The following is a 17,345-nucleotide window of genomic DNA, read 5'->3' on the forward strand; positions in this document are numbered from 1 at the left end:
ATCGTAAAATCATCTCCTCCAGGAATGTGATGTATGTTTGACATTAGGCGTACATGTGTGACAATGATGCAATATCAAAGCAACTTTAAACTGTGACGATCTGTAATGAAGAAAAAAGATCAGCACTTTAATACAACAGACCTTTTTCACATCAGGCGTTAGTTATGACATTAACTGACGCTTCATTCCTGCACAGCCTCAGACAAGATACAGTACCTGGTCAGCGAAGACAAACAAACAAACAAAAAATATTATAATCAATGAGGTCGCATTATAATCAATGACGTCACTCCCTCATCGGACATCCAGTGTCCACTCCATCGCCTGTATTCTGTGACTGCTCACCCATTTTGCCTTTGCCAAAGTCATACGGAGATGATTTCTTTAGCTTTTGATTTGACGCATGGAGTTGACGCTCGCAGTGCGGGCAGCTCAGCAGTCAAATATCTGGTAAACATCAGCTTTGGGTGTCATTTCTTCAGAATCGATGAGCAAAAGGTTTTTCACTTGTGTTCACTAGTTATAATGGCATACATTTCTGCTCTGACAATTGACCAGAATGCAATTCAATGCAATGTGATGCCAAAAAATCATAGATTGATCACTGACACACCCCAGTGTTCATGAACTTGCTGGCTGACTTGTTATAGTCTCATTTTTTCTAATTATATGCACACCCCTCCCCTGGTTCTTAAAGAGGTATGACTTAATGACTTAAGAAGATGACTTAATTACTGCTCCTTGTCACAAAATGATTCATTTAATGCAATCAAGATCACAAATTGATGACATGTTGCCGTGAAAGAGTGGCCAGTGCAGATATGTGTTGCTGTCTTGTATTTTGTTTTGTTTTGTTTATTTTCCCATCTAAAGTTTGAAATTTCCACTCATGTTTCAAAGATGTCATCTCCCCTCTGCAGCTGACAATGAAAACCCGAATAATAGGATTAGTGTTGCCTAGATATTGTTGTGGGGTCAGAGTTCACCAAGCCAAATGTCTCAGATTCTAAAGTGGCAGCCTCGCTGAAGGAAACTGGGTCAGAGAGAGAAACAGCCTCCAGGTCATGTGAGGTGCAGCCACTCTGCAGGTTATCAAGTCACCTGCAGAGGGCCACTGTTACTAACAATGTAGATGTCAGTGCATTTGAGCAGCACTAACACTGGTGTCTACATTAACTGGTGCATTAACTGTATTATAGTCTAATAATTATAATAATGAGACAGATGCAAACTCCAATAGGCCCTAAAATTCACCAAATCTATGTGATATTCTACCTTGGCATCTTTTTTTTTTATATCAATGCAATTATTTTATTATTCTATGTATTATTCTATATACATGTCATACTGATTCTTGTTGATGCTATGAATGCTTTGGCAACACAGCTAATTTTGTCATGTTAAAAAAAGCTATTCTGATTTAAACCAAAAATCTAAATAAAAATCCTATTATCTGTGTGATCTATCCACAGTCTCTTCCACACAACCACAGATTCACCATAACCCTAACACAACAGAAACTGACACCCAGAGGAGGAGAAGTGCCGAAACCAGCTCTGCCACCACACACTCCCTGCAAAATCAAGGCTCTGGCGCTAAATTGCCCTCAACGGTTTTAAATGCCTCTCACCTGCCTGCTCTCAGAGACCTGGTGTCAAACAAGACAGTCACAGGTTTTGCAATGTTTACACATCTTTAACTCATCATAGCCTGATGCAACCGGGAACTGTTATCTGTGAGCTCAAGATAAGTTAACCTGGGCCGAATAGCATTGGCAAATAGTGCATGTTGTTTGTTTTACGCTACTTTGGTGTCAGATGGATGCATGGCAAAATCCTCAAGGTGAATTTAGCTTTAATATTAGTCCACACCCACTAGAGTTAACTGAGCAGCTGCCCCAGAGATATATCAGCTGTATGAGTGGACAAACATTCTCCAGTCAGCAAATAAATAATAAATGTCATTAGAAAATCTACACAAAGACAGAAGCTGAGACAAACACTGAATCATATTTGAGATTTTTCAATTTTGTATATCTTTGTATGATTAACAAGTTACTTGAACTGTCCTGATTCAGTATATCATCTTGTACGCCCTGTAAGTTAAAAGAAATCCTACAAATTATCTGCAACTAAGGTTTAAAAAAGGTAGGCTTTTGAGGGCATGTGGAAGTATAGCTGCTGTTTTCCACCAATATTCGGTATGTTGAAATCTGAGCATATTTACGCCCCCCTTTGTGAGCAAATAACAACACAGCAGTGTTATCATTTACACATGTGCTGTTGATCAATACCAGTCAAACCACTGTTACCTTGATGGCTGCTGATATTACAAGCTCTCAAAATAGTCAAACCGGTTTGCACACATTGTTTGGTTTGGTTATGTTTTCGGGAAAATCACTCACACCCACTTGCATTGGACAGCCAAGTCGAGATTTTATTAATTCTGCTCTAGTGAAGCTCAGATCAAAATGAAAGCGGTTGTGTTTCATTCTCTGAAACAGAGTGCTCACTCTCGGATAAATCTGTTGTCTAAAGCAATGTTTTGGGATTTTTCTCACCATGAGATTGTTATTCCAGGTGGTTGAAGAGTGACGATGTCATGTTGTCTTCATTCAGCTGAAATCAACCACAAACCAGTACAAGCAGCACAAAGCAGCACAAAGCAGTCTAGCAGGCCAGTCATAGTTTTTGCAGTCTTGCGTTGCCTTTTCGGAGAAGTGCAAGTGATCTATCAGCATCAACCTCTGCAAGCTACACCTGACACACAGACGACATAGCTATGGTGCCATTTTGATACAGACGTATAAATTGACCTTCATTTTATACGTCTTCACCCCACACTTGTCCAGTCAGTTTGAAATAACATTATCATAGCAAAACTAACCACTTCCACAGAACTAATGGTGGGCTTTCACATCTCTTACTAACTTAGCTACCCTTAGCAAATGTTACTGCTTTCTTCCCCACTCTCATCCTTCTTAGTGATGCTAATAGCAGGTATTACAACTTGTTTAATAACATTGCCGCTAAGTGTGATAAATGAAATACAATTCATCTCATAACTCTCAACCATAATTCTGTATGCAGATGTGGACGCTCCTAGCCACTAGATGGTGTGAAAGCATCGTAAAATTACATAGTTAACCTAAAAAATAAGAATTTAGGCTACTTACAAAAAGCATTATCAAACAATTAAACTTAAAAAATGTGGAAAGAAAATAAAATTTCATTTTAGGTTTTTCAGGCAGTTTTTTTGTAGCTTTAAACAGGGAGGACACTGAATCCTACTGTTTGGCCCAGGTCTAACGATATATCCTTTGTTACTGTAGAATAATGGTGACGCCATAATGGCTTGCTTTTCATTATGATATTTAACAATTTATATGTGAACAACGCTTTTTTTTGCAGTTCGCTTGGGTCTCCGTGTCTCTCTCACCGGTCCACCAGAGCTCCTTGACCCTCAACTTCTCCTTTCCCTGCAGAGAGAGGTCAGTATGTCAACTCCATCAGATTATCAAAACTTAAGGGCCTCTCACCCCCCACTTAAACATTTTGAGAATGCAAAATGGCTGTGGAAATCTTGGTCATCTTGGTGGTAACTACTAACAGCAGGAGGAAGAGGGGAGTTGGTTGTAGGATCAGCTACATAATTAGAATCAATAAGGCTGAATATTAGAATAAAAATCAACAAAAACATAACTGGGGATACAAAATAAATGAAACTATTGGTGGAACAAAATAGACACAAGGGGAAAGCTCCCCTTTCAGTTTGAGTGCAGTGACACTCGGAAGCGGGAACACGGAGGTTCTGTTAAACGAAAAGCCAAACAACAACTTTCAGTTCTGTGAGTTTGTGAGTCACACCACCCTTACCAATCAGTGCACAGCCAGTCTAAAGGTCAAAGGCTGAACCGTCTCTATTAGTTTTGGTCAGACTCTCAGGTTTATCATTCATTCATCAGTAAACACTGAGGCAGTCCCACACACACACTTGCTACTCGGCTGCTTCTCGAAATTATGTGATTTCAGTCCAAGAAAACTCCCTGGAATGTCAGATCGACAGCACCATGAAATTAAGAAAAGGCAGGGGTGGATTAAAGGATTAGAGCCTCAGGGGCTTAACATACTGAGACGGTGGAGGTGGCAGCAGGTTTTAAGGGACCACTCTGATAGTACTGAAGCTAATTTAACAATCCTGCAACAGCGAGGTACACACAAGTAAAGACTCTGTGTTGTAAAAGCTGGTGTTTGTGACCGCCCTGATTTCTTTTTTGAGCAGCCAGGCCTCTACAACCTTGGCGAGGAGAGAGGACTCTTTTCAATGCAAATATTGGGAATGAAGAGAGTGAACTCTGCACCGTGAGATTTCATCATCCAGCCCATCCCATTCCAAGACTGATTATTTATGAAAAATTCATGAAGAGTGAAGATATAACAACGCTCTGTCTTCCTGGAGGCCATGTAACTATGACTGTGGTACTGTCATGTTCATGATCCAACATTTTCATTGATCATTTTGTATTTCCGTGGCATTATGTATTACATTAAATATTAACTTGATCACCTTGTAATGGGCCTGCAGTGTGTGTGTGTGTCAGTTTGTAGCCGTAGATGACCCCGCCTATCAAACAGAGTGACCAATAGAAATAAACACTGAGCCCTTATCCCCACCCTCCCTGCTGGTGTTTCCTTCCTCCAAACGTGGAGAAGTTTTTCTGCACGTCCACTCGCCGGGAAGGTGAGTGTGTGTGGATGGAGTTGTCATTCCGGACGGCTGCGTGTAAACAAAACTCTCCGTGAAGGTCCGACCCGCGCAGCTGCGACTGCGCCACGCGGGCACAATGGCAGGCCCGACGTGCCTGGAGGACACGCTGCCCGCAGAGGAGAAGGACTTCCAGGAGATTATCACCCAGATCGGAGGTAGAGACAAGATCTATTTAGTGAGTGAAGCCTGCAAAGCCGAGCATGAGGGGAAGAGTGACAACGACACATTACAGGAGTTCATCCGCGACATGTTTTACAGCAGCGGTCCTGCCGACCGATCCGTTCCTCCAAGTGATCACGGCGATGCTGCAAGTGAAAAACAGATCAGCATCGAGACGGAACCTGCTCCCTGTAATGAAATCCCTCTGCCAGGGAGGTCTAAAGATTTGGAATTGAGAGCCAAGCCGGCGGGGGGGAAGGAGGACAAGAGGCGGCGGCCGGGCAACGGAAACGCTCAAAGCACCGCCACGTCGAGCATGGACATTTCCAGCCCACGGCGAACAATAGACTCCCCTATCATCATATTCATCTTCAGACAGGAGTTTCTCAGCAGCAGTTCAAACGAAGTGTGTCTGAAGGAGATCCTGAAGGACGTGAGGGCGCGCACGAAACGCGCCAGGAGCAGCCGGCCCGCCCTGCTTGGATTAATACGCACCGCGGAGGAGAGCGCCGAGACGCGGCAGTGTGCGCAGCTCCTGGAGCGCCTGATCCGCGCGGTGTTTCGCAGACACTCACCGGAGGCGATCTGGGTCGGCAGTTTCATCCCAAAGACAGAGGCCAAGATGCTCGCCATCAAGAAAAACGCCTGCAGAGTCCTGTGCTCGTCTCAAACAACAGGTGTAATAACAATCCTCTTTCAAACCAGACCAACAAGAAACAGCACAGCATACCACTCGTGTACTGTGCTATAGTGTGAAACTCTAGAAATCAGTGTTTTGCTCATGGACACTTCAGCAGGGTGGATGTTTTAGACCAGGCCACCCTGCTGCCTTGGCAATGCACGACATAGTGGGTTACCATGAGGACAAAGAGCTAGAGTACTCCTATACAAAACTTTAGTAGGATGATATGTAAACTTAACAGCAACACAATAAGTCTTTATATCCATATGGATATTATCCTGCATAGGAAACAAATCTACTCTAAGTTGTGAATATGATTTAATTATTACTGAGAACAACAGACCATCAGACATATAAGTCTCTATCAGAGAGTTATAGTGACATAGAGAAAAATAAGGTGGATTTAGCTGTTTATTGAGTGCCACACAAATATAATAGGTATAACGCAAAATAATATTAGATTAGTATACAATTATAATAATGTGTTATTATACTGTTGTTCTTTCGTTAGGACAGTCCAATATTGTGTGCATCATCAAAGCTTAGTAGGGCTCATTATGTGGGTCAGTTCATGACACTCACAAGACCATTTATGCACACAAGTTTTTTTTTTTTTTCCCAGGCCGGCCTGGCTGTAGTGGCTCCTGAAACAAAAGGAGCATTCATGAAACAATCTGGCCCTTGGATAAGCTGCCAAATTGTTAAACGCTTATTATTGCCTTTTCAGATAATACCAGGGATAGAGGGAACCCGCGTTTCTGGCCATTCCAGTGTTTGCCCTGGCCTCCCAGAGGAGCAGCGCGAGGGCAGGCCGGCAGCTCTCCAGCCAGCAGGCAACGAGGTAGCAGCATCGTTCTAGCTCGCTCTGACTGAGCATGTGAACAATTCTCTTATTTAAATGCACCCCTCGCTTTTACAGGTATTTTGACATGCACTCAAAAGTCCGCTGTTTTTGTGCTGTGTAAGGTCACGCTATCAAAGAAAAAATCACCCCAATAAACAGATACTTGTGGCGTACCTTGTGCTTCTGGGCCCGTTTTGTTTTTTGGTGGTGTATTTTTTCTGTTTCTAAGGATTACTGGTCAAATGTAAATGGTGTGATGTCGCCTCAAGGTATTTATGGTGCATGTCTGGGTTATCTGAAACATTTGATTTGGTGTAACTCCCTTAAAATCCAAGTGGAAGGGTTTCTTTTCTCGAATGACCATTTTGCACCAACACTCAACAGTCATGCAGGGACAAATCCATCATACGAGAGCAAAAGACATCAGTTTCTCCACTGACTATCACTGGCACTCTCCACCTCCACCATGTGTAACATACAGTTAAACACAGAAACATTTTTCAAAAGCCTTTGCAATGGTAGCACATCTCTGTTAATAAATTCAAGGACAAATACTCACATTTCACATGTTTAATGTGCTGATGCGTTTCGGCAATCAGCCTTCATCATCACGCTCTGATGAAGGCTGATTGCCGAAACACGTCAGCGTGATTTGTTTGATGTGAGCCACATTAAACATGTGAAATGTGAGTATTTGTCCTTGAATTTATTAACAGAGATGTGCCACCATTGCAAAGGCTTTTGCAAACTTTTTCAATTCATATGAAGACTTTTGGTTTAGCACTCTCATCTGAAGAGCCTTTTTGTTGAAGCGCAACCTTTCTTCGTAAACACAGAAACATCTCAGCTGTTCTCTAAAGGCATTCTGGAAAATATACAAAGTAAATTACAACACAAAATAAAAAGGATGATGATGTAGAAAGTGTAAAACTGGCATTTTTTAGGACTAAAAAACTTTTGTCCCAGGGTATTAAGACCTGCTGCAGCCACACTGTATTGTCTTACTCTTTTTAATGGCAGCCATAAAGGGTGTGTAATAGTGCTCTGATTGTATTGGCAGGTGACACGGGAAGTATAGAGGAAGGGATTCCTCTGAAAACTAAACCTTTGTCCATTGGAGTGCATGTGGATGAAGAAGGAGCTGGAAGGGACAGCTGACATGATCATGAGACACGACCAGTGGCCTCGCCCCATCACTGTGAACAGTATTTTCACTGGTGCGTCTAAAACCTGGCCTTAAGCAACACCTGGTGCCGAGGATTTGCACTTGCTGCCATCACGCCGCTTCACAGTTTTGACTCTCATGCTGTTCAGTCAGCGTGAAACCTGTCCTTCAGGAACATCTGCTGCTAAAGACAGGCAGTGCAGTGTGTTGCTGACTGATGTGTCGTCTTATACAGCCCTTACGATCAGTTACAGGGGAATTTACTGAAGTCCATATAGAGCAAGTATCTCATTCACCAAATGTTGCCTGTAGTTTGGCATCTTCTCTCAGTGTAGCACCACATTTAATCAAAGTATCTCTTGATATAGGCAGTTAGACTCCTCCTTTCCTTTGAAAAATCTCACCTTGTCCATGAGGTTAGACCAGTATGCTTATTATAGAGACATATCATTTAAAAATATATATGGTGCAAAAGAGGGCAGCCTATGAATGTAAATATTGTGTGCCTTAGATGACCAGTGTTAATAATTGCACTAATAAACATACCTGTAATAGAAATGGAATACTTGTCTTTCTACTTGTATTTATGATTTTGTGTAGGTGACTACTGTACGTTAATATAAATATGGAAATAAACAGAACATGTTTAAGCTTGTTTGTTTGAGTGAATTGAAAAAGGGCTTATGGGAGGCTCACTAGTGTAAAAAAAAAAAAAAAAAAAAAAAAAAAAGCTTTTGTTATGTTCAGAGGGGAACTGTGTAGGAATCCTCCAAATAGTTAAACATGTGCTGCGGTTTGTTTGTTTAAATATATATCATTAACAGCCATGATCCTATGTGCTTTGCAGACCTATCCAAAAACCTAAAAGGCTGTTTTGTAATCCATGAAACTGACAATATAATGACATATATCCCATTTACACATACCCCTTACTTTTTGGATTGAGTGTATAAAACTATATGCTGCAGCTACAAGTCAGGTTTAAATCAGAAAATAAACTTAAATTTGTTATAATTAGTTTTTAATAACCCCTGCCTGGTTAAATAGTGCCAGGTCATTACAATGCATCCAGACCCCCGAGTGGAGTGAGCACAGGCAAAAGAACTGATTCACGGAAGACAGCCATTGGAGATGCCAGTTCATAAATGAGGTCGTTTATGTAATGTATCTCTATATTTTCTCTTAATAAAACATTAATTCCAATAAATATATTTAAAAGTGTGAAACATATGTTATTTTTTCAGGCAACGACATCGATATCGATAATAAAACGTAACTGGATTTTTTTTTTTCATCAGGCGCAAAGTAGGACGTCCAAATCGCAGGTCCTTTGGAAGGGGACTTACTTTATTGGACAAAAAGAGCTTAGCAGCGGCTGCGATTTGTATCACACTGGTAGCCTACATTTGTCAGTTCTGCCTTTCCCTCTAGTGTTCTCCTAAACCCCCACGGAATTACAAAGTGGAAACAGGACTGTGGTGTTGAGGAGGGAGTAAAGAGCCGACCATGATAACATCTGCCGGTAAGTCTGTAGAGAGTGACTGTAGCTTCCAGGTGTAGCGCTGCTAGCCGCCATTGATTTAGCTGAGTCACAGAGCTAGCGCTTGACAGTTAACAAAACACAGAACCTGTGAGAAACTCGTTAAAAACATCACATTGCTCTGTATTTTTGACCAAGATGGGTGTTAATTCCCCGTGCTGTCTGTTTTTCTGTCTGTGTATAACTGTAGTCTTCACTCTGCAGTGTCATGCCGCTCTGTTGTTGTGACGGCTCAGGAGGCTACAGGCTAGCTGAGCTGAATAGCGGCTCACAAATTTGATGCTACAACAAAATTAAAAGTTTAAACTGCTTAACCCTGAGAGAAAACCATTTGGTAATCTCTAAACGTCTCCGTCTTCTTCTTGTAGCTGGAATAATTTCTCTCCTTGACGAGGACGAGCCCCAGCTCAAGGTAAGACCCGGCTTGACAAGCGGTCTCGCGGTGTGGACGTGCCGTCCTCATGGAGCACCGCTACACAACGAATCCATTTGAAAATCTGATCGTTTGTGGAGGTTTCGCTTATTGGCAAACTTACGCAAAGCCTAAAACACAAAATGAGAAGTTATATGACTCGTAAGGAGGAAGTGATCAATTCGGCTCGCAAGTTATTCACCAAACAGCACTTCCCTGTGTTCAGTGTCAGCTTTAAGTGGTGGTTCATTTGTCACTCCCAATCTTAAAGTCTACAACGTCTATTTTTATTGATAGAATTGATGATTGATCTAGTGGACCTAAGTTTTCAGCAAGAGTGGCTTTTGTAAGCTTTAAAAGTTTCTAAGTTATGGTCCACAGGGTATGTAAATTTGTGCATAGGACATGTCAGATTTTTGAATGGGGTTTGGTGTGAGTTTTCTCCGCAGATGAGAGAATGTGATTTATTAGAGCTTGCAGACTCATTGATGGATCTCGCTCTGTCCCTCATGTGCATTTTGGTGCTCAGATTTTAAGTGCAGAACGGGTCATGGTATCAGCTGATGCCTGTATGCACATGGCTTTGATCGTGTTTCAGGAATGGCAGTGTTTTATGTTAACTATTGCAGCCAGTTCATCACAGTGTTAACGTGCAACTAAGCACCTTTAGGGCTTAGCATCTCATTCAAAGCTCAACTTTTACAAGTTTTTAGAAAACATGTTGTGATTACAGCCTATGACTGATGGGTTTTCCCACATTGATGAAATATGCCAGTAAAACTTTTAAAAAAGTATTATTTTAGAATAGAGACACTAAGTTTGTCATTTTTGATAATGTGAAAACAATATCTTCAAGAGAAATTTGAAAAAAGTGTGATCAAATGAATGCAATTCGACTGACTGACATTCTGACACAAAACAGGTTTTGAATGTCATATTGTAAAGGTTGTCAAATTTGGTATGAGAAGTTTTGGATGGAATTATGAGAGAAGTGTGGGAACGCTGGATAGATCTTGAGTAAACTGAGCCTTTTTTCAGGTAAAAACATGAACAGTGGACAGTTTTTGCCACAAAAATTACATGGTAACTCACTAAAAACCTTAATGGAGCATCTCTTTGTTTGTTTACAGGAGTTTGCACTGCACAAACTTGACTCCATTGTCAATGACTTCTGGGCTGAGATCTCGGGATCAGTAGACAAAATGTAAGTGCTTTTGATGAGCTTCTGTGGGGAGCTGAAGCTCAGAGTTGGGGCGTGAATTTTAGATCAAAATTCAGTGGTTGCTTAACAAATTTAATCTAGCATATACACTCAGTGGCCACTTTATTAGGTACGCTTGAACAATCTCATGCAATTCTATACTACAGCTCTGCTGTGAATTCTGCTTTTATGAAGTTTATTCTCTTCAGTTTTTGGTGACAGAATCAGAAATGTGTAAATTCAATTATGTTTACTACTGAGGTCATAGTAAAAGGTGATGTTGTACCGAACTGCATTACACTGAGACAGGCAGAAGATTAGAAACACTTCTGAATATATTGCATCTCAACAGCACCACCAACTATGACCTTGTTGCTAAAAAAAAAAAAAAAAATAGTTGAATCAACACCTCTATGACAAAATCCTTGTACATAATGGGCAACAAAGAAGTAAAATTTCTGCCTGAGGTGGTGTAATGGATTACATCAAATTGGACAGGTGCATCTAGTAAAGTAGCCATTGAGTGTAAGTGAAGAAACTTTAACAAAATGGGTAGTGAGTGTAGTTTGTAGTTCTTAACAGAGTTACATGACACTTCTGACATGGTAAAGTCACAGATGTGCAAAGTTGCAAGGGTTTGTTGAGCACAATAATCACCACTGGAAGGAAGCAGTTGCAGTGGCAGGCGGTGATGCTCCACAGCAGTTATATAGGGGCTAATATGTCAAAGTAGAGATTTTCATAACCAGGACACTCCTCGCCACCTTTAGGGTTTGCTGCTCTGTGTTTGAATGTGCACCACAGAATATCACAAAAAAATGTCTCTTACTGGTTTCATTTTGGGCAGTCTCATGTAACTAATTGCTGTCCTCTAACAGCGAGGTTTTGTATGAGGATGAGACGTTTCGGAGCAGAGAATTTGCTGCCCTGGTGGCCTCTAAGGTCTTCTACCACCTTGGAGCCTTTGAGGAATCCCTGAACTACGCTCTGGGTGCAGGAGATCTATTCAATGTCACAGATGACTCGGAGTATGTGGAGACTATTATTGGTGAGTGAGCAAACAAAGACGTCTAATCCATATCTACCTGACTTTTTGGTTTGTCAAGAACATATTTAGACATGATGTTTTATTGCTTGGACGCTGCTCTAGTAAATGGTTTTAATGTAAATAAGCTGTGTCTTCACTTCAGCCACTACTCAGTTGCTCAATTGGATAAAGAGTTGCTGAAATAAATCAAATTGACTGAAACCTCATCAAGACATTCATAACTTTTTTGTTCCCTCTGCCAGCCAAATGCATCGACCACTACACCAAGCTCCGGGTCGAGAACTCCGAGTTGCCGGAGGATGAGGAGAAGAAGAGCATCGACCCTCGCCTGGAGGGCATCGTCAACAAGATGTTTTTGCGTTGCCTAGACGACCACAAGTACAAGCAGGCCATTGGAATTGCCCTGGAAACCAGGCGGCTCGACATCTTTGAGAGGACCATCTTGGAATCGGTCAGTGGGCCTGTTTTTCTCTTCATGTTTGATTTGGGATTAGATTTAGAGGAATATTTACTACGAGCTTTCATACTCACCCAAAGCACAGTAAATATCTTATAGTTTGTCCTGATAACACAGAGACATATTGACAAATTATTTTCACATTAGATACTGGCAAAGATGTTACAAGAATAATAGGACTTCACATAAAGGGCATAGAGATAAACACAGTGGACACTCTGCATATCATCATATAAGTGCTGATCATTACAGCACTAGTGTAGTGCTAAATCTCAATCATTTTGAAATACTTTGCAATCATTGTGTATTTTTATAGAGTTGTTCTATGTCATAACACGCAGCATTTTATTTTTATCCTGTTGATGCAGAATGATGTGGGAGGCCTTCTTGCGTACAGCCTGAAGGTGTGCATGTCCCTGATGCAAAACAAGAAGTTCCGTAACGAGGTGCTCCGAGTGCTGGTCAAGCTCTACATGAACCTAGAGAAGCCTGATTTCATCAACGTCTGCCAGGTAACCATCACACTGCAAAGCAAACTTTTCCTCATTATTTCCCTGAGTGTTTTTTCCTTACCTAAGATTTCTCTGTTATACGTAATCTTGCAAGTGACAGATAATTGTATGAGTTCCGTAGTACTGGAAACAAGCAACAATTTTCTTTAAAGCAAAATCGAGCGGCACATTATGACTCCACATGGATACTGAAATATCCTCATTAGTTGCTGTGTGCTCCCCTGGGTTGCTAATCCACAACACTCTATTTCTATTGCTACATTCACTTCCATAGTGCAGCAAAACAGCTACCAAAATAACACTTTTAGTGCCAACAAAGCAGATCATTCCTATTTAAAAAAACAAGACCTGTGCTCATTTTTTGAGAAAATTAAATGTCTATTTTTGTATTGTTTTTCCATTTGAATTGGAAAGTAGATCTGAGTAGATCCGAAAGTAGATTCGGCAAGCCAACATATAGCTGCCACTCCATTTTTATCTCTTTTTCGGCGCACACTTGAACAAGCATAAATCATATGTATACAAAGAATATCTTATGGCCCACTGAAGGTACCAAAGTGTCGGTTCTTGTGACATCCCTACTAGAGACATAACAATTCAGTTATGCAGTTTAAATATAGACAAGATTGCATGCATCTTGATTTTGACCCCAGAACTTTTGCACACAGCACAATACTTTTCTTAGGACATCATGTGAAACATAATTTACCCCGCTCTTATAGAGTTTGATTTGTCAAAATTGTGTGGTAACTTAACTTCTCCTGCACCATCCCTCTTCTCTCCGCCCCTCTCCAGTGCTTGATTTTCCTGGACGACCCGCAGGCTGTGAGCGACATCCTGGAGAAGCTGGTGAAGGAGGACAACCTGCTTATGGCCTACCAGATCTGCTTCGACCTGTACGAGAGCGCTAGCCAGCAGTTCCTCTCATCTGTCATCCAGAACCTGCGCACCGTCGGCACACCCATCCCCGCAGTGCCCGGCTCCACCAACACAGGCACTGTGCCCACGGCAGACAAAGACAGGTGGGCAGGGAAGAGGGAGCCCAATGTCTGTTCTCTGTCTCACAGTCTTTTGGGGCACATTCACGCCAAATCCATAAAGGTGTAGGGCCGCAAAACCAGCCAGCGCTTAGAATTAAAAATGATCTTCACACAAATGTTTAGCATTTGATTTCCACAGCTGTTTTCATCTGCTTGATGAAAACAGATGTTAATTTCCATCTGGGCTTTTCACATGCGACTGTATTGTGGCTGTATCCAGGACAACATGTGAAGCGTCGCTCCCTTCCCCTCTTTATGCTGTTTCATGTCCTAAGGCAGTATGCTGCCTACGTTCTACAGTTTACATGACAAGAGAAGCTCAGACACAGACTGGGTTGTGGTCGTGATTTAGCACAAGGATGAAATTTTTTGGTCAATTTATAAATGATGGTTGTCATATAACCCCTATAGTATCACAAGTGCTTAAATCACTAAACTCTGATAGTCATAATCAAATCATACAGTGCTGGTTAACTATTACTGCTCACTGTTACACGCACATCTGTTTCTGCTTTAGTGAATTAAAACTAACCTGCAGCTAATTACACATTTTTTACACATTTTACCTTGTTTCAATTCATGACTTGGCATAAACATATGCTACTGTGTTGGAAGGTAGTTTTTTTTTTTTTTCATCCCAGCACCCAATGAATCTATAAAGATCTTTATAAAGTCTTAAAATTTAGATCATGAGTGATTTCTTGCCAACAGTATGATTGGTGTAATTCACTAACATGCTTTCAGTGTGTTGTAAACTACACTGACGAGAAGAGGCAGATTTCAATGCCAGCTGATTGTTTGAAAGCACAGCTCAAAATAAAACACCTGTTGATTGGGTGGTTGTTAATGTACTGGGGCTTTCTGCCTGAATACATTCGATATTATTGGTATCCAAGGGCTATTAACAATTCAGGCTTAATTGAGGTATTCATTGCTAAAGAAATGGTTTGGGGTTTTTTTGGTGTTGCAGTGATACAATGGAGACAGACGATAAGGCTGGCAGCTCCCCTGCTGGAAAACCTGCAGAAACGGTAAGCTCTTTCGGATAATTTGGACACTGCAGCACTTTTTTTCATACCAAGTGATGGTCAACTTTAAGTGTCTCAGTATTTCACGTGGCGCTTCTCAGACAATCATGTGGCTTCTCTGTGTTTTATGTAGAAGGACGAGCCCAAAGACCAGAACACCAAGATGATCAAAATACTCAGTGGGGAGATGGCGATTGAGCTGCACCTGCAGTTCCTCATCCGAAACAACAACACAGACCTAATGATTCTCAAAAACACAAAGGTAATAGAAGCAGACTCTCATGAGTAAGCCTTAATGGTAGCAACGGATTTTGAACAATTTATTCAGTACTGTGGGGGGAAAAAAATCTGAATGTGGAAAATCAGAAATTATGCAATAAATGGAAAGCAAATGCGTTTTTCAAATTAATAATATATCAAGGCTATATTTTTAATGTAGATGAAGCTGTTCAGTACATAAATCAAAAATGTTTTTGTAATAAGAGATTTTCCACCTAGATCACTGTTAAGGATCAGTCTGTGGTTACAGTGTAATGCCTTCTATTGAAACACCATCTATTGCCACACCTCTGGTTTTGTTCACATAGTGAGTTATAGGATTAAAGAAAGCATCTAAGCTTCTGTGGTGAAGTATAGTGGGTTAAGCATTTTCCAAACTGTTGAAGAACACACTGGGCGGATAAATTGCACATTGTGTTTTAATCAGTTCAAAAGAACCGTTTTTTTTGCTGTGAGAATTTCTGCCAGAGCCATTTTGTTGTTTGTCTCCGTCCAGGATGCAGTCCGAAATTCAGTGTGCCACACAGCCACGGTGATAGCCAACTCTTTCATGCACACAGGAACCACAAGTGACCAGTTTCTTAGGTAATTCAGCCATCACAAGGAAACACAACCACTGAGCATATTGCTTTGAAGAGAGAACAAGACAAATCTCCAGAAATGTAACTGATATTTATACCATTGACACTGATGTTTACTTACAGAGAAAACTTGGAGTGGCTAGCCAGAGCCACCAACTGGGCCAAGTTCACAGCCACAGCTAGTCTGGGTGTCATCCACAAGGTAAATTTGTGTCACTATGGAGAAAATACTGCGCAGTCCCAAAAAGGTACAGGAGTTTGTTTTCCAGATGGTCTATATTTAACTATGTGTATAAAACCTGGTGTTGTTCAGGGCCATGAGAAAGAGGCACTTCAGTTAATGGCCACCTACCTGCCCAAAGACACCTCTCCTGGCTCTGCCTACCAGGAGGGAGGAGGCCTCTATGCTCTGGGACTCATCCATGCCAACCATGGTGGCGACATCATCGACTACCTGCTTAGCCAGCTCAAGAATGCCAGCAATGATGTGAGTTGTTTAAAAATTTTCTTTTGAATGCTGCCTCACAGCTAAATATGAAGATGCCATTGCTGATATTGAAGCTAAAGAAAAGCTTGAATGAAGCTGGCTATTTTAAGATTTTGCTTATATATTCCTAATATCATTGAGTAAAGAAAAAATATATATATTTGAACTAATGAACAATAAAAATGTGTCTAAATAAATTAAAAAAAATGTTTTGAATGAAATGGTTGAACAAAAAGTCTGTCTTAGGCAATTTGTTTACCCTTCTGTTTCACAGATTGTCCGTCATGGTGGCGCCCTTGGCCTGGGGTTGGCTGCCCTGGGCACAGCCAGACAGGATGTTTATGACTTGCTCAAGTCCAACCTGTACCAGGATGATGCTGTTACTGGTGCGTAGGCTTTGGGGAAAAAAATGTTTCTTGAAATGACCCTAAGCGCATTCCCATACAGAAAAGTGTTCTCCTGAACTGCAGAGATATTATGCACAGCTTTTGCTCCTTACATTTGCTTTTTTGAAAAGCATGTTCAATGGTATAATAAAATTCTGAATATAAAGCATAATTAGAAGAACAATGCAGCTCAAATGCCAAACAAAAATATGCTTTTAATATATATGGTTTGTAAGGCTGTGTACAATAATACAGTATACTAAAGCATCTGTTGGTAATAAGCCTGACAAACCCTGTTGATGTGCCCTCCCAGGTGAAGCGGCAGGCCTGGCCCTCGGCCTGGTCATGCTGGGCTCCAAGTCGGCCCAAGCCATTGAGGACATGGTTGGCTACGCTCAGGAGACACAGCATGAGAAGATCCTGCGTGGCCTAGCAGTGGGCATTGCCATGGTCATGTACGGTCGCATGGAGGAGGCCGACGCCCTCATCGAGAGCCTGTGCAGAGACAAGGTGAGGCTGTCAGACCAACTTCAGTAAAAGAGCAACATGTGCAGTAACGGTTAAAGGGAGTGACGGCTGATGTACAATAGACAGTAGAACCCACTGTGTACTCTCACTTGATTAACTCAAAAGGAATAGGAAGTGGGGAAGAAATGAGATGTTTTACGAAGTGTATATTTTTCCAGCATGCTGCACTCTAAATCTTGCAGTTTACATGTGCAATTCCAGAGTTTGATGCATCGTGTCCTGTATGTTC

General features: G+C 41.3%; 2 protein-coding genes across 2 annotated transcripts in view; both read left to right on the forward strand.

Annotated features, from left to right (window-relative positions):
* Window positions 1-4,687: 4,687 nt before the first annotated feature.
* LOC115358381 (uncharacterized) lies at window positions 4,688-8,267 on the forward strand. Its single transcript, XM_030050335.1, has 3 exons — window positions 4,688-5,603; window positions 6,336-6,449; window positions 7,513-8,267. The coding sequence occupies exons 1-3, from the start codon at window positions 4,844-4,846 to the stop codon at window positions 7,608-7,610; spliced, it is 972 nt and encodes a 323-aa protein (XP_029906195.1). The 5' UTR covers window positions 4,688-4,843; the 3' UTR covers window positions 7,611-8,267.
* Window positions 8,268-8,964: 697 nt separating this feature from the next.
* The window catches only part of psmd1 (proteasome 26S subunit, non-ATPase 1), a 44,286-nt gene continuing 35,905 nt past the window's right edge, over window positions 8,965-17,345 (forward strand). The window contains exons 1-14 of the mRNA XM_030049285.1: window positions 8,965-9,139; window positions 9,526-9,569; window positions 10,700-10,773; window positions 11,649-11,818; window positions 12,061-12,269; window positions 12,644-12,787; window positions 13,583-13,809; window positions 14,798-14,858; window positions 14,989-15,117; window positions 15,631-15,719; window positions 15,839-15,917; window positions 16,029-16,202; window positions 16,477-16,588; window positions 16,902-17,098. Coding sequence (XP_029905145.1) covers window positions 9,124-9,139; window positions 9,526-9,569; window positions 10,700-10,773; window positions 11,649-11,818; window positions 12,061-12,269; window positions 12,644-12,787; window positions 13,583-13,809; window positions 14,798-14,858; window positions 14,989-15,117; window positions 15,631-15,719; window positions 15,839-15,917; window positions 16,029-16,202; window positions 16,477-16,588; window positions 16,902-17,098 — 1,725 coding nt within the window. The 5' untranslated portion in view covers window positions 8,965-9,123. The remainder of the gene's footprint in view (window positions 9,140-9,525; window positions 9,570-10,699; window positions 10,774-11,648; window positions 11,819-12,060; window positions 12,270-12,643; window positions 12,788-13,582; window positions 13,810-14,797; window positions 14,859-14,988; window positions 15,118-15,630; window positions 15,720-15,838; window positions 15,918-16,028; window positions 16,203-16,476; window positions 16,589-16,901; window positions 17,099-17,345) is intronic.

The sequence above is a fragment of the Myripristis murdjan genome, chromosome 4, assembly GCF_902150065.1.
Source record: "Myripristis murdjan chromosome 4, fMyrMur1.1, whole genome shotgun sequence".
NCBI lineage: Eukaryota > Metazoa > Chordata > Actinopteri > Holocentriformes > Holocentridae > Myripristis > Myripristis murdjan.

Bases quoted from the DNA above. Each gene is read 5' to 3' on its own strand.
- LOC115358381 (XM_030050335.1), top strand. From the start codon at position 4,844: ATGGCAGGCCCGACGTGCCTGGAGGACACGCTGCCCGCAGAGGAGAAG. The intron at 5,604-6,335 runs GTGTAATAACAA...TTGCCTTTTCAG, and splicing joins GTGCTCGTCTCAAACAACAG to ATAATACCAGGGATAGAGGG. The intron at 6,450-7,512 runs GTAGCAGCATCG...TTGTATTGGCAG, and splicing joins TCCAGCCAGCAGGCAACGAG to GTGACACGGGAAGTATAGAG.